This window comes from Penicillium hordei, assembly GCF_028827395.1.
Source record: "Penicillium hordei strain IBT 12815 chromosome Unknown utg000001l_segment0_segment0, whole genome shotgun sequence".
Taxonomy (NCBI): Eukaryota; Fungi; Ascomycota; class Eurotiomycetes; order Eurotiales; family Aspergillaceae; genus Penicillium; species Penicillium hordei.
In genome coordinates this window covers 6,738,068-6,761,705 of record NW_026623142.1, presented here as the reverse complement: position 1 = coordinate 6,761,705, position 23,638 = coordinate 6,738,068, and the positions used below count along the sequence as shown (strand labels likewise).

The following is a 23,638-nucleotide window of genomic DNA, read 5'->3' as shown; positions in this document are numbered from 1 at the left end:
TCTATATCTCCCCCCTTTGCGTCATTCTCCCAGCAACAATTGGGGGTTGCTGTGAATCGCGTGGAAGCTCCCGCTTTTCTTTTTCGCCCCCCCGCCTGGAACGTGGGCCACTTCAACACCTTTTCCCCCTCCTTGCGATTTCGACCCTTCCCCCTCTTTTCCCTGAAATAATTATAGGTAGGTCGTCGGCAAGCTGTACCGCTATGAATATTGCTGACTTCTCTAGGTTGATTGTCTTTCTTTTTTTTTTATCTGCTCTCAATTCCAGTTGCCCGCCATGGCTGGAAAAATGACGTTGTACAAGCTGGTGGTGTTGGGAGACGGAGGTGTTGGGAAGACCGCCCTAACCATTCAGGTTGGTCGAGCCCTTGACATCCGAGGCAAAGAAATTTCACTAAATCTGCTACTTCTAGTTGTGCCTTAATCACTTTGTCGAAACATACGATCCAACTATCGAGGATTCATATCGCAAACAAGTCGTGATCGATCAACAGTCGTGTATGCTCGAGGTGCTGGACACAGCGGGCCAGGAAGAATATACCGCGCTACGAGACCAGTGGATCCGGGATGGCGAGGGCTTCGTATTGGTGTACAGCATCACCTCGCGCGCCTCCTTCTCCCGCATCACAAAATTCTACAACCAAATTAAGATGGTCAAGGAATCGTCCAGCTCCGGTTCCCCCTCCGGCCCCAGTTATTTGAACTCGCCCATGAACGCCTCATCGGGTCCCGCAATGCCCGTCCCCGTTATGCTAGTCGGCAATAAGAGCGACAAGGCCGTCGAGCGCGCAGTCTCAGCACAGGAAGGTCAAGCATTGGCCAAGGAGCTGGGATGTGAGTTTGTCGAGGCATCCGCTAAGAACTGTATAAATGTGGAAAAGGCCTTCTATGACGTTGTCCGCATGCTGCGCCAGCAGCGACAGCAGGCGGCAGGCGGCCGTGGCGCAGACCGCCGCCCGACAGGCTTCGGATCAGGCCACCGCGATCGCGACGCAGGCCCCGAATATCCCAAGTCCTTCCGGCCCGATCGGTCGCGGCATCGCAGTCGGCTCCAGTGTACTCTCTTGTGATCCGTCGGCTCTATCCGCGAGGCGTTGGATTTCTTGCTCACTGAGATAATGGCTGTTACTTCTCTATTTTTTTCTCTCTCTTCCTCTCTTCCTTTTTGGTCCTGGGTGCATCTGGAGGGTTCTATCTTTTGGTTACCTCGTTCGGCGTCGGTGGTCCTTGCCATGCTACCCCCTTTACGCTCGCATTCTAAAGAGCTTGAGAACTGGCGTGGGGATTGAGGCCAGTGTTCTGCAAGCCTTGAGCGCAAGACTTTTTTTTTTTGTTTTGGCTTTGTTTTGCTCTTTTGAAATGCGCCGAGGCATGCAGACTGGCTGTCTAGATTTCCACAAGCTCCCCTTTTTTTCCCTTGACGATCGTCCCTCTTCTTCGGTCTCTGCTTATTTGATAAGGCGCGATCGGAGAAATCTTTCAGACACGCATCGGAGCGCCCCGAAAGAAGAAAAAAAAAACACACCCCCCCCTCCCCCCCCCCCAGGCGACGAAGCCAGAAGATCGCAGTCGCGCATTAGCAGGCATTTCGATATGATACCCTACGACTGAGCTTGTTTTATTTGATTCATTTTTCAGCCATTTTTTTGCGATATAGACAATTGATAAAGGTGTTCTTGGTAATAACTTGAAAGATCCGAAAATACCGCCAAAGTACTGGGGGTACGAATGCAGTACCTCATTCCAGGTTGTACTTGATACTGTGCATGAGGTATACTCTTGGTGCACTTGAGTACACACTAAGTACACACTGGGTACACCACGGGTACCAAAGAAAGTGCGGGGGAAAAAGCACGGACTCGCCTCGGCTGCATCCGGGGAGGGGGGGGATCTCACCTGCACAGCTTCACCTCTCCTTTCTCCGCAAATGGCAAACCCCTAAAATGTCTTTTGTCGATCCTACAGGTCTTAACTTCCATCTCCCCGTGCCAATCGCACCGTTGGATCCGAAAGACCTCGGGTAGAAGCACTCCATATCAGGGCTTCAGAGTACTTTGGTGCAAAATTTCTCTGTCTTGTGTAACTTGTTTCTCTCTTAGCTTCTTCTATCAAATCACAAGGCAAATAAGTTTGCCACTTCCCCTATCATATCCATCCGGATCCAAGTCCAAATTCTATCCAACATGTCTCCGCACCCCCAACCAACAACCCACTCACATTCCCTTGGCGACCCAGAAACCTTCTGGTCGCATCACGCGGCCAGACTCCACTGGCACCGCAAGCCTTCACGTGCCCTCACACGGCAGACAAAATCCCTACCGAGCGGAACCAAGCATGAGCACTGGTCCTGGTTCGCTGACGGCGAGATCTCCACAACCTACAATTGTGTCGATCGACATGTGCTCGCGGGCCATGGCGACAATGTTGCAATTGTATGGGAATCACCAGTTACAGGTGTAACGGAGAAGTATACTTATTCCCGCCTACTCGATGAGGTGGAGGTTCTGGCCGGTGTACTTAGGGAGGAAGGGGTACAAAAGGGCGATGTTGTTATTATTTACAGTAGGCAAACCAACAACTTCGTGATGCCACCATGAGTGAGGAATGGATGAAAAGCAGGAATCCCAAACTAACCAAGTATCGCATCTAGTGCCAATGATCCCCGCGGCTTTAATAGCCGCGTTGGCAATAACCCGTTTAGGAGCAATACACGCCGCCGTATTCGGCGGCTTCGCCCCGCAAGCTCTAGCGCAGCGCATCGAGGCCGCGCGCCCGAGAGCTATAATGACAGCGTCATGCGGAATAGAGGGGTCCAAGGGACCCGTTTCCTACCGACCGCTTGTCGAGGGCGCGGTCAAGGCAAGCCGCTTCAAGCCGAGCAGGGTCATTGTCTGGCAGCGTGACCAACTGCGGTGGAACCAGCCTGATAAGCGTGGTGGACAGCGTAATTGGCAGAGACTCGTTAAGAGTGCACGGTTCCGTGGGCTTAAGGCTGGACCTGTTCCCGTGAAGAGTACGGACGCACTTTATATCATTTATACAAGTGGTGAGTGAATCTCAGAACCAAATCTGGTGCCTGGTAAATTTGTTCTGTTTATACTAACATATTTCTACAGGAACAACTGGCCTCCCTAAAGGCGTCCTCCGCGAAGCAGGCGGACACGCCGTGGGCCTGGAACTCTCCATAAAATCCCTCTTTGGGATAAAAGGTCCCGGCGACACAATGTTCTGCGCATCAGACATAGGCTGGGTTGTCGGACACTCGTACATTCTCTATGCGCCGCTGCTAGTCGGCGCCACAACCGTCCTATTCGAAGGCAAGCCTGTCGGCACGCCAGACGCAGGAACGTTCTGGCGCATCATCGAGAAACACCATGTAAATGCGCTCTTCACGGCCCCAACTGCCATGCGAGCTATCCGGAAAGATGACCCGGAGGACAAGCTTATCGGCGAGGTCGGAAAGCGTGGAGGATTGAAATCTCTCCGTGCGCTTTTCCTCGCCGGTGAGCGTAGCGAGCCCAGTATTGTTAGCTCATACCAAGATCTGCTTGGTAAGTATGCAGCGGATGGTGCGCTTGTTGTTGATAACTGGTGGTCATCTGAATCCGGATCTCCGATTACGGGTATTGCGTTGAATGGCAGCGCTGCCCTCGCTAATCTGGCATCTGGGCCAGATCATCCTCCCCTTGCGACCCGTCCCGGCTCAGCAGGCTTCCCAATGCCTGGGTTTGACGTCCGCATCGTCGATGACGAAGGTAGTGAAGTCCCCCGCGGCACAATGGGCAATATTGTTATGACCCCACCGCTCGCCCCGTCGGCATTCACAACCCTCTTCGAGGACGAGGAGCGGTTTTACCGTGGGTATCTTAAGCGGTTCAATGGCCGCTGGGTTGATACCGGCGATGCGGGCATGGTTGATAAGGATGGATACGTTCATGTTATGTCGCGAAGTGACGATATCATCAATGTTGCCGCGCATCGGTTCAGTACCGGTAAGGATATTCTTCGCTCCCCAGCGTCATGATCCGAGGATACATGATCTGACTCATTCCTACAGGATCCATTGAACAAGCAATCCTCTCGCACCCATCGATCAGCGAAGCAAGCGTTGTCGGCATCCCCGACCCGCTGAAAGGCCACCTTCCTTTCGCATTCATCCAGCCCAAAGCTGGCGTGATCCCTGGAGAATCTGGGACTCTTCCGGCAACACCTAGCCCGCAGTTATTTGCCGAGATTAACGCGCTGGTTCGAGAACAGATCGGGGCTATTGCGTCGCTAGGTGGGATTATACAGGGTCGGGGAATGATCCCCAAGACGCGGAGTGGGAAGACGCTTAGGCGTGTTCTTAGAGAGCTTGTTGAGATCGAGGTGAAGGGGGAGTACAGGGCGGAGGTTAGTGTACCGCCTACTGTTGAGGATGCGGAGGTTGTTTCTGTTGCGAGGGAGAGGGTTAGGGAGTACTTTGAGGAGAAAGCCAAGGCGAATGGGGTCGGAAAGGCAAAACTTTAGATGGATGTGGTCATGGCCCCATACTACAGCTTAGAGTGGTTTTTTTTTTGGACTGGCACTTGAATGAAAGGAGAGAGTGGTAGATTAATGCCTCGAGGCATATGGACTGATTGCATATTTCGGTTGAAGATGGGCATCAAAGGGGGGGAATTTCGGGAAGAAGCTATTAGGCTTCAGCATCTTATCTTATCATCATAGTCAAACGGAAAGGATAGTGTCTGATAAATGAAGCTTTAACAAAAGATGTGAGTTTTAGCATGGAGACTCTCAAAGCTTTTTCAGATGCATTTTATGACCCAGAATGGCTACCTGCTGTAAGTCCGATGTTCTCCAGAATGGGTTAGACAAAATCTATACAAAATATATACAAAATCTACACCTGGGCAGGCATTAGAAATACGTTTTTTTTCTTGGGGCTTTTGAATTTCGAGACTTTTGAATAAAGTGGAAACGTTAAAGGACAAATGGATGGAGCTTGCAACTCTGGGGTTTACCTCTTTTACCTCTTTTACCTCTTTTACCTCTTTTCTAAAAGACTCAAAGCTGCAACAAATATTGTGACCTATCCTTCTGGAAAAGCCCGCAGAAAGAAATACGATAATACGACACGCCCGCAGAAAAAGGTCGAGGCCGGGGTCTCCGAGCTGACTGGACTGAGATAACAGCCCACTATTCCATTCTCTAGGCCCAGGTGGAAGGTTAATTCTGATTCCAAGACTTTCCCATGAAAACTCCGCTTATAATTTCCCTCAATCTGTCGGCGGTGCCGATACGATCCTGAATGCTCTGCTGATTCTTCGACAACTTGAGGTGGCAGACTGCAGCTGGGCACGATACTTCAGCTCGTTTATCGATATGTCAAGGGCTCTGTCTATATAAATACCTTGACAATGACCCTAGATTTGGGGTTTGTATCACAGGCCAGCAATCAGAACAAAAACAAGACCAAACAACAGATCAATTATCCCCCAAAATGCATATAACCCTTCTCACCATCATCACTCTTGCCTCCTTCGCCCTGGCCGAGTATCGCCCAGAAGAGCGTGTCGTCCTGGCAGATTGTGGAATCCACCCACCCAATGGCGATTCCACCTCGCGCCAAATCATGTATTACCACGCTGCTCCATGGGCGTTCCAAGGAACACGAGGGAAATGGGTGACACCGGACATGATGACCGATGTCCCCTGGGACGGGTCGTATCCCTGGCGAACAAAGGGATTGAAGCGTAAGATGCCAAACGGGGATGAGTTCTCCATCGTGATCGATCCCTCAATCCCTGATTCGAACGATCAATTCGCTGGGCTCGCAGGCCATACCTTCGAACCTCATGGGTTTGGATGTCGTGGTCACCACGAGCGCGGGATCTACATTCTAGACGATGGCACCGAATGCGCGTCAGCGTATATCTGCGACCACAAGACCGAGACTCGACCGAGTCCTGCTCCGGCTCCGGCTCCCCCAGCTGGAAAGACGACCTCGTCACTGACTCTCTCGTCCGATGCAATCTATGTTGACACTTCCAATTTGTACAAGGATAAGCTGAGACTTATGAACCCGAGCGATGCCTTTCATAGTGTTTATGATGCTATTGAGGGAAATGGATGCAGGAAGACGGATTTTGCTGTTTCTGACTCCTGCACAATATCTTACGATTGTATGTTTGCAGGGGAGAAGAATGACGCAAAGTCTCGCAGTGATGCTGTCGCTAAGTTCTTGCATGGTACTGCTGGTCCTCAGGTTTCGAAGTCTTGGTATGAGAAGACTACCTACTCGCAGCAGTGGGGAGTTCCTACATATTGGATTGGGTATAAGTATCCGAAGAGTGGACAGATTGTTATTACTCATGATAATTCCATCCAGTCACAACTCTCTTTTGAGATCAAGTGCAAAGGAAGTTGGTTCTGTGATGTTGGCTGTACTGAGGTCACTACCGGGATGCTTGCTTTGGGTTATGCCCAGGGCATGGCTCCCGTTGGTGTCTTTGGCACTTTGACTGCTGGTGCTTGTGGGCTGTTTTGTTGATCTTGGCTCGGCCTTTTGTTGCTAGTAACCACAAGTATAAATGCTTTGCCTAGCTTAAAAACACGTACGTGGGCTAGGCCGCTATGTATCACTTTCTTTATATAGGGCAATGGATCTGATGATCCACTATCAAGCGGTTGCTCCCATCCTCTCTATAGAGCATGATTGCCGGCAGCCTGTTGTTTCATGAAGCTAGCGAAGAATCGCGACATCTGCTCGTAGTCATCGACCTCTCCGACCCAGCTAACATACTGATCAGGGCGAATAATGACACTAACGCCGCGGTTCTGATCAATGCCATAATTGGCATAAGCTTGACCATGTCCCTCGTGATAAGACTCCTCATCGACAAAGACTTTCCAGTAATCCCATCCCATGTCACCGTGGTGGGGATGGAACGCCTCCGGAAGATCGAGAAGTTCGATATCTCTTCGTGATCCGGAATGAACCGTCAACACCTCGATCACGCTATCGATAGGCTTGTCTGGTGGTGTGAACTGGCGAATGAAGGAATCTGACCGTCCCAAAGAGGCGCCTAATCTTTCGAAACGTTCCGTATTTTGGGACTCGGTGAGTCGTCCAGGGAAAACTATCACACGCCAGCGCCCGTTACTCTTCAATAACTCCTGCAGATGCCATGGGCGTGCATCGGCATGATTCAAAACTTTGAAACTAGGTATACGTTTGCCGATATCAATCTTTGTAGCCAGCTCTGGCTTGCTGATGATCGCGTTATTGCCTTGTTCCGTGACACCCGTTACCTTTGCCACGAGAATACTGGCAGCATAGTTGACAGCTACAAAAAATGGAGTTAGTACTGGTGACTCCTCGAGTAATTTAATACGCTCACCTATGCCACTTGCAAACTCATTTCCTTTCTCAAAAGCCCTTTTGAATTCTTCCATGCTGACACCCTCTTCATCCATGATATCCTTGGCCGGGCGACCAGAGAAAAGTCGTGAAAAGCGGTGATCGAAAGCGATCAATTCCTGTGCGATTTGTTTCCTCTCAGACTCATACGTTTGGAGAATCGACGGTTCGCTAAGGCCATTTATCACATGCGCGAGCTTCCATCCCAGGTTATACGCTATTTGAAATGTGAGTATTAATATTAAGCACGCCGGTATGCAAAAACTTACTATCCTGCATACTGACATTCATACCCTGTCCAGCCTTGGGAGAGTGCGTATGGACAGCATCACCTGCTAGGAAGACACGATCACTTTGCGAAAATTTGTCACTCACTCGCTGTCCAATCTGATACGCAGTCCACCAGTCGCAATACGCGTAGTCGAGCTTATATGGGTGCACGATGCGCTGTGCAGACCTGAGGATGATCTCGGGGGTGATCCAGGAGCGATCAGCTTTGGAGCCATTCTTCTGACAATCCGTCGCCTGGAGCTGAATGTAGAGTCGAACAAGTTTATTCTCGCGGGGAATGACCATCAAGCTACCCGCATCCGCAGAGTGAATGGCGCATCGATGGCGAATATCAGGGAAATCCGTGATGGGGACGATGTCGAGCACACCCCAGATATAATCGGTTGAGCTACCTTCCAAGCTAAAACCAACCTGACGACGCACCCACGAGTGGGCACCGTCACAGCCGACCAGAAATTTAGCCTTGATGTGCTCCACTTGGCTGGGGGTTTCTTTAGCCTCTGTCGCCTGGATGAGGTCCTCGGTGTCATCAGCAACCAAGTTACTTCGGAAAAGGCCATCCTCCACCACTGTTTGCCGACCATCGGAAGATTTCTGATGCTGCTGCCGTTGCTGAGGCGTGGATTCTTCCTCGGCCAAGGTACGAAGTTTAACACAGATAGGATAGTCCTCGAAATTGCCTGCTTTTGCTTCGTCAAAATCGAAGGATGTGGGCAACACACCACGCTCAACACGGATGTCACTATGCTCCTTGATTGAATCGAGGAAGAACCGCTCGATGCGACCCTGGTGTAGCACGACCTGTTGGAAACGACTAATCCCCGGGATAGTGTCGGGAATACGATCACTTCGTTGAAGACGGCCATTTTTGTCAGGATTCCAAAGACATATCTCCAACATATGGTTTGCCTCACGCCATGCTCGGTGGGCAAAATCAAAAGAGTCAAAGATTTCCAGAGTGCGACATTGCAGACCATCCGCTTGGCCGTTGAAGACCTGCACTGAAGTCAGTATACGGGCAATTTAGTCCTCATATTTGTACCAGAGCGTACCTTTGAACCACGCTTGTCCACTATACGGGCTTTGACTCCGCAGCGGCTTAGCCAGTTGGCTAGCATGAGCCCCGCTGGCCCAGCACCGACAATGAGAACATCCACATAGTCCTCTTTATCTGGTGTATCGATCATGTTGAGATTGGGAATTTCAGATCAGACATGTGAATTTGATATCTTTTCACCATTCTGAACGGCCCTTAGAAAGTGGGGGAAGCGCTAGGAGGTTACCCCGCGACCCACCGGGGACCTGCTGAGATACTTCGTTTGATAGGTCGGGTGCTATTCCGGAAAGAATCTGAAGTTCTGATACTTTCGGATGCTGGGAGATATCAAAAATGGGCAGTTGCCTCCAAGCGTATACCCCTCGCGGGTACGGCACGACGAGCATCCACGTATATTACACGAGACACGTCTTATTTTTCGATCCAGTGCGGAGGTTCCTTTAATACATAAAACCCATGCCTCTAGCGAATCTCACAACTATATAGCCCAAATCATACTCTATAGTCCCTAAATATATATAAAAAAAGACTACTAAAAAGACCAAAAAGGCAAAATTAGGCCGTATAAGCGGGCGACTATCCTTATGGAGTATGCATACGGTAAGCAAGTTAGCACTCTACACTATCTGAACCATTTATTGAATGTTAGGTTGAAATTTTGAACGTGACAAGGACGCCCTTGTGATCGGTGGGCCACTCGTTATCGGAGTGGTCCGGCTCGGGCTTAGGGTCTCCAACCATGTAAGTCTCGGACTTCTCGGGAGTCAGGTTCCCCTTATAATATACAAAGTCGATGCGGTCCATGGGCTCCTTACGGCCATTATAATTCTCGTTGTTAAGGTAGATGGGAGACCAAGTGTTGGCCGGGTCAACGGCAGGATCTGGATGGAGCTCACGGTAGGCGTCGATCAAGCCAGCGTCAATAGGCACCTTGGAGGTGGGCCAGTCAAACTGTCCAATACCGCAGTGAGATGAATTTGTCTCATCAGTCCAGTCGAGGTGAGAGGGCGCGTTGAAGTCGCCGGTCAAAAGCACAGGGACTTTGTCGGCGTTGTCGAGAGCGTCCGCCATAGCGCCGACAATTTCTTCAATCTGTCGGATACGGCTGCCCCTCTTCTCGGTGTCCATTATGGCGTCGGCATCTTTTCCGTCGAAGCAAGGATCATAAGGCCCATAGGGGTAGGCGTAAGGGTGGCAGTTGTGGAGGATGACCTGATTATTGTCACCATCGAGAGCGACTCGCACAGCAACACTGGTTTCAGTGACTGCGCCGTACTTTGCTGATATGGGATAACGGCTGATGATGCTGGAGTCCCCGCCCTGCCACGATTGCCAACCAAGCGCGTCTGCAATCTGAGTTGCGTGGCCGTAGGTGCTTTCTTGGAGACCGACTATGTCAGCACCAGAATTGGCAATGGCCGAGATTTGCTTGCGGTTGTAGTCATTGACCTTGGTGCCTCCGTGCCAAAGATTTAGGGACAGAACCTTGAGTTCAGTGACAAGGGGTTTGCCAGAGGCAACTACTGGAACAATGACATCGACGGTGGCAGTAGATCTGTCGGACGCAGTAGCCCTAACGGTGATTTTAGAGCTACCACTCCCGGTAGGGATTCCAAAAATGATACCATCCTCGGATACACTAACCCAGTCGGCGTCAGAGCTTTCCTTGCTGTACTTGGTGTTGGGATCCGGGGCGTGGTGCAAAAGGCCGTTTACGCGAGCTTCGAATCTCTCTCCCTCGCGAGCATTTTTAGTCGTGAATTCTTCAACATTAAACGATATAGGTCCATCACCAGAAAGAAAAATATCAATGGGACCAGCAAGCACCCTGTATCCATTATCGGCCAGGAAGTAGGCTTTATAGGCGCCCCAGTTGAAGTGGGCGTCATCAATTCGCTTGGTTTCTTCCGGCTCACGCATCCAGTCCCAATATATGGGGTCCTCTTTGCCAGGACCCTCGCCATAAATACTGTAGATACCGATCCAGTTCTTCCTCGACAGTCGATCGGTTTTATAGTGAAATGTGAAGAAGGGACCGTCGACAAGTTCCAAGGAGCTGCCGCGCTTTGAGGTGGCAGATGGGCCAATGAGGGAAACCCCGGACAGAGCTCCAAAGAAGAAATCTCGAAAAAGCATGGTCTTTGGGGTTTCCGTCCGTAAAGGGATGAGAAAGATGATGGAACATATGTTTAAAAGGATGAAATATCACCTCTCTTGAACAAAACAAGTAAAACGCTCAATGTATCTTGCCTCTGAGCGTCTAAATTTCTGACGATGTGCTGGATCTTGCTTGGACAGCGAAGATGGCTTATGGGTATGGCAGAATGGGCAAATACGTGACTGCTAAAATTGATCGAGGCAGGTTAGAAATATTACTCTGTGCGTATATATGTTAATGTGGGATTTTGAGCTATCTCTACTAAAGACATCGACATGATCGCCTGGGCAACGGGCAGTGCTTATGCGCTAAAGTGGTCCCAACACCCACTTGACACTCATTGGAGTAGCTATTTTCTGTCGACACACCGGAGGATTTATTAATCTTCCATGTTTAATCGAGGCTCCATAACTAAGTTATCTACAACATATAATTTTTTAAGGAGAGCCGACAAGAAATACACTCGAACACCATTGATTGGACCCCCCTATTTTTTGCGATACGGCATCGGCATTATATGGCCTACCTTTTTTTTTCCAAATAAAAAAGTTGTTTTCAGGAAAATATCCAGGCGAGAGCTCTGCTATCGGTACTTTGTGTGTGTGAGGGAACGTCCTCTCATCACCAACTCCACAAACTAGGTAGACCCAGCTTTGCCGCTTCAATCTTGTTACACTGCAAACAATGTAGACTGGTACTGCCCTAGAGAAAGACCTAGGAGGGATAGACATTCTTCTTTCGTGACATTTCTCTTGGGGCTTCTCCCGCGGTTTTCCTCTACCGCAAGCATAGCCAGTCCTTGCTTGCAACCTCAGACATCCCAGCACTGCGTCGAACCTCAGCGATCGGACATCCCTCATCTTTGATGTCATTTAGTCTTACGTTGTTTATGAAGAAAAGCACGCCTAGCTCCGTAATAAATGCCGATTTAACCACAGCAAATTGCTCGTATATAGTGTTAGGAAGAACTCTAATATCATGCTTCCGTAAGAGTGTATTTCGGCGCTCTACCCCATCCTCTAATCTATATAAGGCGTCTACAGCGATTTTAGTGGGGGAGGATAGTAGAGAGGATAAGCCTTATACTAAAGGTTTTGAAGTCAAACCGTACTATCTTCTTCGAGTCGAGTATAGAAAGGAGATATACTATAAATAGGCGTCCTATAATTTCTCATAGGCACGAAGGGCCCGGCTAACTTGATGAGATCGACCCTCTTGACCCTGTTGACCCACCCGGAGGCCCTGCATCCGCGGCATCTACGGTCGCTTTCTGGCCCCCAGGTCAACGGGGTGAACAGGATTCGTCCGAGTTTCTCTGTCCTGGCACAAGCTATGCTTGGCCAAGTTTTTATGTTGTAGTTAGGTTGCATCCATTCCATCATACGTAGGAATTCTACCATATCCTTTTCGAGTTAAGATCAAGTTATAATCAATGGCGGAGGAATGCTCACCATTGATAGTACATTTAGTCGTGTATTCATCGAGTACTAAGAGAGGAATCCCACATGATTTTGACAGCTTGATGTTGAACTGACTGATGCATGTCCTATATCTAAGTCGTGGGCGCTGCACGAGTAGGCAGGTAGTCTTCACGGCACTACCGTTACAAGAGGGACCTCAATGCATCCTATTAATCACACCCCTGCTTCCTCTCTAAATTGCTGCCCATTGAGAAATGCACAGCGACTGAACAACTTTTCCCAATGAAGCGCTTTTTCAGCATCTGTCATGACTTCCATGTCAGCTTCAGTGGTGCTGTCGCTACATGTAGTGGATTCTGAACCATGAGGGCCACCAAACAGCCGCACTGAGATATGACTGGGCACCTCGCCTGTTGAAGATTTTGAAAAATGATTCGAGAAGGCAGGCGGCCATGACTGGAGTCGATCGTCCGCCCCTTTAGGAATGCCATGCACGAACTGAATAATTTTCCGGCTGAAGTCTCGGGCCAGCGCAAGCTGGGGGTCAGAATTGTCTGCACCAGCCCTTAAGTGGTCATTGTAGAATAGGTAGGGGATATCACTGAGATGAGCGACACCCCACATCGACACACCCATGGAATCAAAGACTGGGGTGTATCTGGTTTCGTTGAATTCATACAGCCGTACCTGGGAGGCTCCTACACCCCCATTTTTGACGTATTGCCACGTAAAATCAAGAACAGGGCAAGTGAACCAGATGTCACGATTTATCTGTGCAGCACGATAGTACTGCGGTGAAATTAGGCCCTCATGCTCTGACTTGATCATGTGTACGAAGTCATCCAGAGGATACAGGTGTAGGAGCTTCTCTTTCGTGGATTCAGAAACTTTGTGCAGCCATAGTCCGAAACTCCCTAGAACTTCGTAGTCTGTCGCAGTGGTCGGCAGTGCGTACCAAGCGCCGTCATTTGTGACCCAGGAAGCTATGATTGGTATTCCTTTGGTGAACTTTCCTGCGCGCGTCAACTGCGACGGTCTGTCTTGAATGAAGTCATAGTCGATCGTTGGGTAAAAGTATGCTTCGCCGAAAGGCGGACGGGCTGTCCGAGATGCAGTAACCGATAGGTTGGTTAGTTGTTCGAATGGAATACCCCGAAGGCACTCTAGTGTTTGCAAATCTTTGCCACCACCACATCCTACTTGTTGTGAAATAGCAGCCGTGTTACTTGCCACCAGGTCTGGCTGGCTGTTGAAGTTCAGTCCTGGACCGCCTGACATCATTCTAAAGCCCCGGATAAGCATTGGATAGATTTAGGTCTGGACTCGCTCACACTGCTTGCTGAAATGGGACATCTTGCTCACCACCAAAGGCCGTTAGCTGCAGCCCAATATCACTAGCCCCCACACTTTGTCCGATGACAGTCACTAGTAGATACTACGTCAGTATATCAGCGCTTAAATCTAGGAAATAGTAGTTAAGTATACCTCTGTTGGGGTCACCGCCGAATGTCTCAATGTTGTCGCGAACCCCTGATTGCTCTATATTTCAGCCTTTCATTGTGGGATCAAAGAGCACCGAGATACATACACTCTAAAGCAGCACGCTGATCCCGCAGCCCTGCATTTGTCTCTCTCCTCTCAATCAATGCTTCACTAGTTGCGAAGCCAAATACTGAGGTGTAATCAGTACACGGCCTTAGCGCAGAGTAACAGGGGCCCTTGATATATGACTTACAGCCCAAGCGATAATTTATGCCGACATATACTAGTGGCAGCCCATCAGCAGCAGCCAATTTTACCAAACCGTCAGGCTCGTAAAGAATATCAGAAGCTGAGCCCAAAGCATGGCCACCTGTCCACTCATTAGGTTCTTTGGCGCCCACATCCTTACAAATTGTAGACTCACCTCCATGGATCCAAACCGCAACTGGAAGCTTAGCATCTTTTTGCGTTCCTGGCGGTCTCGCAATTCTCAAGCTCAAACAGTTTTCGCTAATGTTGGTCACACTACTCGTGAAGGGAAGTACATCCCCCGTTCCTTGCGGACACCAGGCACCGGGCCGGGTGGCGTCAATAACAGACCCTTTCACTGGTCTTGTTCGAACCGGCGCTGCGAAACGTCGTGGGCCCGTGGGTGCCTCTGCGTAGAAAATGTTCTGAAAATGTTCAATTCCAGCAAGGGATAGACTGCCAAGGTAAGTGATATCTCGCGTAGAGTCCACTACCTTTAAGTTGGGAGTTAGATAAAATGTATCTAAAAGCTCCTGGTAATAGATTGCAATGATTGCCAGAAGCACGGCTACCATGGACGCAAACAGGCGGTTAGCCATGATGGCTAAAACGAAGTTGTCAGAGCCCCAAGATCCCTTTAAAAGCCTCACGATAGGTGAGTGGGAAAGTGAGGAAGAAAGCTGAAGAGTCGATGAGATACAATTGGGCTCTCTGGTAGGGATGATGTTTACCGCTTTTACTTCCAGGGTTACTGTGTTTGCTTACTTTGTTTACTTTGCTTAATTTGCTTACTACGTTTGTCTTGTTTGCTAGGTATACTTAGACTATCCACGAGATCCATCTCCAAGAATACCACACGCAGTCGCAGCGAAGATAAATAGTGGAACAGATAGTGCCACAAGAGCTTAGGAATCCCCGTCTCTATGCCACTAGATAGTGATCGATCTTTTTCTGATCTTAGAAAGCCGCCAGTTCAGAAACAGAGATATACCGGGTGCTGTGACTGCTTTAAGTAATATCTAGCTTTAACAAGATCATCATGAGCGGTGACACCGCTCAGCTACCTTCCACCGTGATCTCTCATAATGAAAACGAAAGTATTTACTCTGAATTTATCACCGGTCACTACGGCTATGCCTTGGGGGAATCGTTCTTCTTCATGTCCAGGTCGAGTTTGCTTAAGCGAAAGGCAGGAACGTCGGTGTTAAACCCCAGATATGTAAGCTTTATCGGTGGGTTCGTTGATGAACTTCTCGATAGATTTCCTAAGCTCATATCGGAGCACAATTTGCTACTCTCGTTCTACAACGAACGATGAATCTTTGCAGGTCAGTTAAAAAAAAAAAAAAATCAATATAAATCAGTGGGCAAGCCTAAACAAACGTCTTACTAGAAGCTGTAGAAAATCTTAGCAACGACTCGAGGGTCTTTTTGTTTGCTTCATCTTATACACTTGGTACCTAGGTACCTAAGTAGTAGTATGTTTCTGATATTCCTTCAGGTCATTGGCAAGGAAGTTCTAGCTTGCAAGATACTTCCAATTCGTTCCACTTCGGCAGCCAGCTTTGGATTGTCTTCAGCGGCACGTCTAAGGAGCATCGAGTACCGTTCCCTACTAACACTAGGAGTGTTATAGGATACTTCAATGCCGCGTCGGCGTAGATCAGCCCCCATAGCATCCATTCGGTCCCACGGATACACCTCATCGCTAATGCTGATGTACCCATCAACAACGGGGTTAAATGTGATTTCGATCCTCTCAAGTGGACATCCGTGTTTAATTGCCTTGCGTGCGAATAGTCGTAGCCAATCTTCTTCTGCTTGGCCAAAGTCGCGCAAGCTCTCACCGCATTGCTGATCTAGGAGTGTTAAGTCCCAGTGGAAGACACGGAGGCGCGGGGCAAGAAGGCTGTCAGGGGGCTCGCGACTTGCGTTCCTGTTGAAGAGTTGATGACCAGAAAAGTCGGACGCGAGGCTAAGTCTCTCGAGGTTTTCGAACTCGCGCAAGTCAAATCCATCGAACCCACTCCTGTGAAGGCCGTATAATTTGATCGACCGAAGAGTTTTTCGGTGAATGTACAGAATTGGTTGCAATGTTGCTAGGCTCCAATCACTATAGAGCCCTGAGGTCGCGAAGTCATCCCCAGATGAATATTTCAGCTCAAATTCCTCTAGACGTCGTGGCCAACGGACGAGTGCTTCGAGGGATTTTGGAGTCAGGAGAAAGCTGCGCAGCTGAAGTTTCGTGAACGGGGCCGTTCCTGCTTTTTCCTATAAAACATGCACTCTGTTAGTACATCGGCACAAGTTTGATAGAACCGGGGTACTCAAAATGCATATACATACCTTAAGTTCTTCCTGGCATATCTGGTCTCCGTAGATGGAAACACCTCCCAGTTTTAGGGTTTGGAGATTGGGGAGAAATCCAGACTTGAAATCACCCAATGCATCTATTACAAATGGTAGGTGAAGGTTATAGCGGTAGTTGGCGTCTAGTGAGAGAATATTACAACCAGATATGTGCTCGGTGGCCAATTGGAGCAGCTCCCATGCCTTCTTGCCCTCCAACCCCCAGAAGGTCAAGGATTTGGCGGCAGTGAGCCAGGTTAGACAATCTGTTACAGCGTAGAGATGATCGATGTTTGATTTGTCATAGGTCACTGTGAGGTGTCGGCAGAGTTGCCACAGCAATGGATTCTCTCTGAAGGTGCGATGAAGGTACTTGGAAATTTGCGTCGGTCGTCTCCAAGTGTTATCGCCAGTGTTTATCACCAACTCTGCGTACAAGTACGGCACAGTAATGCGATGAAATCGTTTACACACAAGAGAGAGTGCAACGGCCATCTCGTAGGGTTGATAAAGCTCGCGTAAATATTCGTGGTCATCGATAATTGGTGTCATGGGACTAATAATCATACACAAAAGCTCGTCGGGTAATTTGAGAATGAAGGCCCGGTCTAGAGAAGTGTGGTTGGTATCCATGATCGGTACCCTTGATACTGTGAGATGTGCAGAGCAAACTGACTTCCAAAAGGTGGAGAATATGAGGGGAAACCCCCTGTTGAGCCTCACCGTAACTTCCACGTTTTGAGTCGCACTTGCTTTGGTGCCTTGCTTCTAAGGTTACAACATCTAGTTAGTTGACTAGGTTAGTTAACTAATCCATGGATGTAGTTATCTAGTTACATAAATAAAGCAAGGAATAACTAACTACTTAACTATCCTGATACAATTAAAACACCAGCAATCACCACAGGCATGGATGGATAGTCTTTATATTCAGACCCTGCAGAACCTCTGTCTACATCATTTTCTCCGACTCACTTCTCATTTCAATCGAATAGTCTGTGCTTACACTTGAAACCCCTTCAGGAACATAAGAATTCCACCTTCATGCATATTGGTTCTAAAGAATGAAATGAAACCATTCCAATGTACCACCAAATATAGAGTGTTTGTATGTAGAGTAAACTAGATCACGTATACAACTGTTAATGTTACCATCACTTCCCCTTGTTGACCTCGATGTGTTTGCCAACTGATTCTAATCTTTACCTTAAATCTCTCTTGCCCAACCAACTCCAGACGCTGTTCTTTCAATCATCTACTTCTTATTCCTCTTTCCTCCGCTGTCACTCTTCGGTCCTTGCTACACATCCCCCCTGTTACTCAAGATGGAGATAACCAAGTTCCCAAAGAGACCCACGCTTCGATGGGACCGACACAAGCGCCTGGTGCTTTGTTGTTTGTGTCGATTCTTTGTTTGTAACAAGAAAGAAATCGAAGAAATATTCTCCTACATGTTTCGAAGTCACCTAAACGAGCGCGGTATTCAAGGCTTTGTTCCATTTACCACTCTCAACACCCAGTGGGTTTGGATGAAGAAACAACGTGATCCAGTTTATGTGAATATCAGCACCGTATTTGAAGCCGATGGCGAATGGAAGGAGATTATTACAAAGATTAAATCTGCAGCCAAAACTTTGCGGTTCGAGCTCAGTGAGAAGATGGAGGATGACGCCAACACTTCGTGCCAGAGCTCTTTAGGGCCCGATAACGAGCGGAATACTACATCCGTTAGTTCATCTCGGACATATCCAATTTGGGATTACAAGCTGACGATTCATTCTCTTAGAATGGACCCGCCCCGCCAATACTTCCCCACTCGTTGTCTACTCCAGAAACCGACCCGATAGTATTGATATGCCCGACCCGGGATCATGTTTTCAATGGAAGATCTAGAGACAACCAAAGCGCCGACCAAGCCATTGACCTCTGCATCGACCAGAACATTGGTCAGCAGAACGACATACACAATGACACTCCTACTGGACTCCATGGGTCCACCATGCCAGTCGTCACTACCCATGGCAAGCTCTGCCTCTGGTGTGGACATGAAGGAACCACCTACGAGACCGAGGATATCCAGGAACTGCAAAGCGAAGACTACAACCACGAGAGTGGATATGAGGATCAGAGCCATGGCAACCAGCATAATGACCGACAAGACGATCCTATTATGAGAGAGTATACCCAGGGATTCAAGCAGTCTATGAGGGAGCTAGACGGTGAAGTGCCCTATTCGGGTGAAGAATTGTTTGATTCAGAGAGCGAGCATCTGATAACACGCCAAGAAAGCCCCTCAAAAGTGCGCCCATTTTTCGACCCACGCTTATCTTTGCCTTCAGACTTGGAACAAGGGCTCCTAGATTTTGAGGATAATCCAAACTGGTGCGCTGATAGACGAAGCCCAGCTGATTTGGCTGATTTCGGGACCCCTTCGATCTCAATGGAAGACCGGAGCGGTGCCCTTGACGATGATCGAATTTCCACACAAAATTCTCTTTCCAACTTCCGTTTCCCCCATAATCGCCCGGCTCATGATGACGGCTTCGGTGGTCAGAGGGTGTTGCAGTATGAGTGGTCCTCAAATGATGAAATGAGGGTGGAAACCCTACGTCAAATGTCCGTGGAAGCTCTTCGCCAGGTTGAAAACCAGTCAACCACTCACTTTGCTCATCAGGAGGAGATGGATGTATTGATGTATGACGGCAATACCTGGAACCAGGTGTAGGAAGAGTGAGGTGGATACTACATAATGGTGTATGAAGTCAAGTGTCTCATAGTTGACATCAACATATCAATCCAAAATTGTATTAATCAGATGCCCGGTTTAACCGTGGGCCTTTCTGCTGTAGGCCACTGAGAAAATAAGAATTAAACCATGTTGGAATTTCTTTATCAAGACGCTAACCTTGAATCTCTACCATAGCACGTGACCGGTAGTCCCCTCGCCAGATAATAACATCTGTCAGACTAGGATATGGCCCCCCTAGGCCCTAAACAGGAACCGAGGTTTTGTTATGGTCTAGTGGTAAAATAAGCTGTATTTTCCCCACAAAATCTTCTGTTTCTCTTTGCTGTCATCGCAATACTCTCCCTTGGATTAATCGACCCCCACTGTTTTCTCCAAGCCGGGAACTAGCGCTGTTTCTACTTGGAAATTGGGTTTTGCCTGGGGATAGTTACACAAAGAAGATGAATTTCAACATTGATACTCTTCTCCTGAAATCTCTCACGCCAAGATGCCTTCCAACTCGAATCCGCAGCTTCAAATGCCGGGGTTTAATATAGATTTGAACTGTGCGCCCAATGTGAGAAATGAACTTTTTTTTTATGACACCCGCTAACAGGCTAGCCAAATATTTTCGGTATGGGAATCAATGGGTTTCGGAATAGTCTGGATAAGGATCACCATGCATTTGGCTGCATGTAGTATGTTTCGTTGGTGTGTCTGCCGGCGCTGTCTCAAAGTTGACGCAGATTCTCTAGTGACCTGATTACTCACCGAGAGATTCTCATGATGCGTGTCATGAATATGATTACGGATGAGCCCGGATGGGATCAAAAGGTGCAAAGTTCTTATCGCTATTTCTTGCCTTATTTCTAACATCCTACAGGTCTTCGATGAGGATGACACGGCTGAATTGCGGAATAAAATCTTCCGCCTTGGACAGTACGTGACTCCGAAGATGATGGATTGGATTATCAAAGAGCTTCGATGGAAAGCCGGCGTCTTCAAAGAGAAAGGCCTTGTCCATGTATTTGATGTGGGTGTGATTAAGTCCGATACCGCCGTGTCAAAAGAACTACAGCAGGCATTAAAAGAGGCCTTGCAGCCTCTCGAGAACATTCCAGAGGGCCAGAAAGACTATCACCCGGGATCTGACAACAAGATGGTCAATTAGTGAACCCCTCGCTATTCCCGGTAAGATACGGCCAGACTCATGTTCTCGCAAATCGAACCATCGACCCTAGATGACTGCCTAAGCAGTGTGGGACAGGGAGACTTGATCCCCGTTCCCTCCAGCGAGAACTGCCGTCCGCTCAATAAATACAACGAACGCCACCCTCGCATCCCGGAGATTCCAGTCTTCAGCGAAAAGTTCCAATCGCTCCCGTGTGATGTGGAACTCACTCATGACGCCGGCTGCAGAATTGTCTCGTATATCAACAATGTCCATCCCATCGACCATAAAGGGCTATATGACGTGGTTGAGAAGATCATCGCCCGTGCAATTCCACTCTGGGATCAGAGCTTAACAGAATTCTGTAGCAACAGAATAAATTACCGGGATGTCAAATTCGGTGAGCATACGCAGCCTGAACCGACTTGGCCTGAGAAAGACAACAAAGATGAGCAATACGAGGCTGAACAGAGGTTCTGGGAACACAAATGGCAGTGGGAAATTACCCATCCTATTCTACTCCCTGAACCGCAAGAATTCACTTTCCCTGGACAATGGCGCAGGGTCAATCTACGGAATCAATTCCCCAAAACGAAGCTGCAGGTCATTGTGAAGTTGACCAACATCGAATTGGCCACTAACAACCCCGAGTATGAAGGGGGATCATGGCACCTCGAGGGACAGCAAGTGAGTGATTCGTCCCCCTATCCAGCTCCCCGTTCAGTTACCTATTCATCTCCCCGTACTAATCCAATCAGAACGAGCGTATTTGTGCCACCGCGATCTACTACTACGACAGCGAGAACATCACCGAGGGGACTCAATGTTTCCGTCAACATGGAATGGACAACATGATAAACATCAACTACCTTCATGGGCGGGACCAGTTCCTACAAGCGGTGTACGGCTTTGGCGATGACGTCCGGGGCAGTGGCAACACTAATGTCACACAAGACCTTGGCGGAGTCATCTGCCAGGAAGGCCGACTCCTCACGTTCCCTAACACCGTCCAGAACCGAGTTTCCCCGTTCTCGCTGGCCGACCGATCCAAGCCCGGCCACCGTAAGATCCTCGCGTTATTTCTAGTAGATCCTCATCGGCGGGTTATCTCCTCTGCCAATGTGCCTCCGCAGAGGGAGGACTGGGGTGGTCAGAGGCAGCAGGCTGTGAATCACGTGCTGTCAAGACTACCGTTGGAATTGCAGTACATTGTTCAGAGCTATATTGACCCCCTAATGACCATAAACGAGGCTAAGGCGCACAGGTTGGAGCTTATGAAAGACCACGGGCTCAAATCGGAGAGACTCAACCAAAATTTTGAGACGGGCAACTTCCGCCTCCAGTAGGGGAACACAAAAGCGAGTTCAGTTCAGAAGTTATGAGAAAGCAGTAGAAGACAAGTAGCAGTAAATATTTTAATCTCGCACATAGTAAGTCGGCACCCGCGCGTACGAGAACGAGAGAGATAGATCGATTTAAGAAAATCCATAGAGTAACAAACATCAACGTTGGTCCGGTTCTATCCACAGCTCATCCTGTTCAACTGGTTATATTATCGATTTCCCGGACGGGATATCCGGGTTAAATTGAGGATGGTTTCCGATGCTCTCGTATTTATGTGCAGTCGGCAACGGCCTAACCATTTGCGCCTGAGTCGCGGTTGGAAGCCTCGGGCCACGCATGAGGGGATTTGTAGGATTGTAGTCATATATCCACAAACGATTGGAGTTATCGGGTGCTGTTCCTGTGTAGAACTTCCAACGCATCCAAGGTCCATTCAGGCGTTTTGTTCCCCGTCCAGGAAGAACGACAACCGGTATCGAGTCCCAACCGGCTGCCATATATTGTTTCTCTTTCTCATCCCACATGTTCACTTCTAATTCTCTTACTAGCATGGCTTTCTTGCTCCCATCGCCCAAAGTTACAACTAGCACACCCAAAATTCGAGGTAAAGGGTGACTAACGCCATTGGCTTGTAGATTGGTCCTCAGCCGGTTCACGTCCTCGTCATACAGGACCATATAATCGGCTCCGGTATCATCCTTGAACTGGAATTCAAAGGGCCCAGGTTGTGTTTTCCCGCCTGTCATGGGGATCCGAAGAGCAATTGACGTCTATTGAAATGTTAAAACCAGTATGTGGTATTAGAAAGTTGTATAAACATACCTCGGCTGCCCACTTTCTAGACCCCGTTCCACATTCGATGACAGCTTGTTGACTACTAGGTCCAGGCCCGTCAATCTAAATAATTTAAGTCAGTCTCTTCTATCTCCTAATATCGGGCATCTGAAAGGCCTTACACCCTCCACCCAAAATCCCGACTCATTTCCCTTGTGTGCATCATAGAGATATTGGAATTCATTCCACTTGAAAGGCCTTGGTGCGCAGAGCTGAGCTCCGTTGTGCCAATAGGTGACAAACCCATGACACCAGTTCAAGACACCCGATCGGTAGGCTAGTATGACATTTTGAATGTTTCTGGCGATATTGTATTTGTCCTTGATGCCATTTCTCTGAGTCCATTCCAGGATAGATTTCAGATTCTCCAGGCGTTGCACGACAGGCCAATTTAGCCCGTGTTCTGCAGCCAACTTTTTACTAAATAGGACAAAGAATTTAGTAATTGCCAATATATTCACATCGAGTTGTATGATGACTGACTCGCGTCCCTTCAGCTCTACTAGGAACTCCTCCAATTTATGTTCATAGACATGAGGCATGATGTTCTCCTTAATCCGCTCGCGGCATCTTGTGATTTGAGACTCCAGATCACTATACAACAATTAGTAGTTGTATTTCCCGTATCAACTAGTTGGAGCTTACTCGTTAATCAGATCGGGCTCTCTTGGATTCCAGCCTTTGGGTGCCTTCGCTCGATCCGTAATGGGAGTCTTTACCGGACGCCATTTCTGCTTGGGAGGTCTTGGTGGCATAGGTTCAAGCTTCTTTTTAGAATAGTCGGTTTTCAGATCGGTCAAGAAAGCCTTCACATCCAAAGATTTGGGTTTATGCTCCTCTTTCCTTTGTTTCTTTTTTACGGAGCCTGACTCTGCCTGCGAATAATCCGGTGCTCTCCTCTTTTCCTTTGGTCGTATAGGGAGATCGCCTTCAAGTTGACCTCTAACCGCTTCATTGCGCTGCTCTTGCTGTTTTTCGCTAAAGAAACCCTGAGGTTTTCGGCCCCGCCGGGGAGGTTTGCCATCGCCCGGGTTGTTGAACATTTTAAAATAGAAAGCAGATGTGTGATGGATGGTATTTCCTAGAGACATAGAGGACGAAGCAAGAGACAGACAAACCATGAGCACGAAGGGTTTATCGATGTATTTTGCA

The 23,638-nt window shown here is 48.5% G+C and overlaps 11 protein-coding genes across 11 annotated transcripts; 5 read left to right on the top strand and 6 right to left on the bottom strand.

The window, feature by feature from the left end:
- Positions 1–277: 277 nt before the first annotated feature.
- rasB (Ras small monomeric GTPase RasB) lies at positions 278–1,070 on the top strand (the record flags this gene model as incomplete). The annotated part of the gene is made up of 2 exons (XM_056893626.1): positions 278–355; positions 414–1,070. The coding sequence occupies 2 exons, from the start codon at positions 278–280 to the stop codon at positions 1,068–1,070; spliced, it is 735 nt and encodes a 244-aa protein (XP_056758621.1).
- Positions 1,071–2,183: 1,113 nt separating this feature from the next.
- Positions 2,184–4,509, top strand: N7537_002567 (putative acyl-CoA synthetase; the record flags this gene model as incomplete). The annotated part of the gene is made up of 4 exons (XM_056893625.1): positions 2,184–2,562; positions 2,651–3,046; positions 3,117–3,992; positions 4,058–4,509. 4 exons carry the CDS (start codon positions 2,184–2,186, stop codon positions 4,507–4,509), a joined length of 2,103 nt encoding a protein of 700 aa, XP_056758620.1.
- Positions 4,510–5,482: 973 nt separating this feature from the next.
- Positions 5,483–6,532, top strand: N7537_002566 (uncharacterized protein; the record flags this gene model as incomplete). The annotated part of the gene is given in 2 exon segments (XM_056893624.1): positions 5,483–6,164; positions 6,177–6,532. The coding sequence occupies 2 exon segments, from the start codon at positions 5,483–5,485 to the stop codon at positions 6,530–6,532; spliced, it is 1,038 nt and encodes a 345-aa protein (XP_056758619.1).
- Positions 6,533–6,684: 152 nt separating this feature from the next.
- N7537_002565 (putative FAD monooxygenase) lies at positions 6,685–8,880 on the bottom strand (the record flags this gene model as incomplete). The annotated part of the gene is made up of 4 exons (XM_056893623.1): positions 6,685–7,328; positions 7,383–7,619; positions 7,672–8,689; positions 8,746–8,880. 4 exons carry the CDS (start codon positions 8,878–8,880, stop codon positions 6,685–6,687), a joined length of 2,034 nt encoding a protein of 677 aa, XP_056758618.1.
- A 515-nt stretch (positions 8,881–9,395) lies between these two features.
- Positions 9,396–10,886, bottom strand: N7537_002564 (uncharacterized protein; the record flags this gene model as incomplete). The annotated part of the gene is made up of 1 exon (XM_056893622.1): positions 9,396–10,886. The coding sequence occupies one exon, from the start codon at positions 10,884–10,886 to the stop codon at positions 9,396–9,398; it is 1,491 nt and encodes a 496-aa protein (XP_056758617.1).
- A 799-nt stretch (positions 10,887–11,685) lies between these two features.
- On the bottom strand, positions 11,686–12,236 carry N7537_002563 (uncharacterized protein; the record flags this gene model as incomplete). The annotated part of the gene is made up of 2 exons (XM_056893621.1): positions 11,686–11,987; positions 12,020–12,236. Coding segments are annotated over 2 exons (519 nt in total), but the record flags the coding sequence as incomplete, so codon positions are not given.
- Positions 12,237–12,542: 306 nt separating this feature from the next.
- Positions 12,543–14,659, bottom strand: N7537_002562 (uncharacterized protein; the record flags this gene model as incomplete). Its single annotated transcript, XM_056893620.1, has 6 exons — positions 12,543–13,611; positions 13,661–13,754; positions 13,815–13,859; positions 13,918–14,001; positions 14,065–14,181; positions 14,236–14,659. 6 exons carry the CDS (start codon positions 14,657–14,659, stop codon positions 12,543–12,545), a joined length of 1,833 nt encoding a protein of 610 aa, XP_056758615.1.
- Positions 14,660–15,557: 898 nt separating this feature from the next.
- Positions 15,558–17,042, bottom strand: N7537_002561 (uncharacterized protein; the record flags this gene model as incomplete). The annotated part of the gene is made up of 2 exons (XM_056893619.1): positions 15,558–16,331; positions 16,407–17,042. The coding sequence occupies 2 exons, from the start codon at positions 17,040–17,042 to the stop codon at positions 15,558–15,560; spliced, it is 1,410 nt and encodes a 469-aa protein (XP_056758614.1).
- Positions 17,043–17,860: 818 nt separating this feature from the next.
- On the top strand, positions 17,861–19,134 carry N7537_002560 (uncharacterized protein; the record flags this gene model as incomplete). The annotated part of the gene is made up of 2 exons (XM_056893618.1): positions 17,861–18,136; positions 18,196–19,134. 2 exons carry the CDS (start codon positions 17,861–17,863, stop codon positions 19,132–19,134), a joined length of 1,215 nt encoding a protein of 404 aa, XP_056758613.1.
- Positions 19,135–19,645: 511 nt separating this feature from the next.
- Positions 19,646–21,654, top strand: N7537_002559 (DUF4246 domain-containing protein; the record flags this gene model as incomplete). Its single annotated transcript, XM_056893617.1, has 6 exons — positions 19,646–19,714; positions 19,759–19,835; positions 19,893–19,971; positions 20,021–20,307; positions 20,395–20,995; positions 21,067–21,654. The coding sequence occupies 6 exons, from the start codon at positions 19,646–19,648 to the stop codon at positions 21,652–21,654; spliced, it is 1,701 nt and encodes a 566-aa protein (XP_056758612.1).
- A 201-nt stretch (positions 21,655–21,855) lies between these two features.
- Positions 21,856–23,529, bottom strand: N7537_002558 (uncharacterized protein; the record flags this gene model as incomplete). The annotated part of the gene is made up of 5 exons (XM_056893616.1): positions 21,856–22,422; positions 22,475–22,549; positions 22,609–22,906; positions 22,970–23,080; positions 23,132–23,529. 5 exons carry the CDS (start codon positions 23,527–23,529, stop codon positions 21,856–21,858), a joined length of 1,449 nt encoding a protein of 482 aa, XP_056758611.1.
- Between the last annotated feature and the right edge of the window lie 109 nt (positions 23,530–23,638).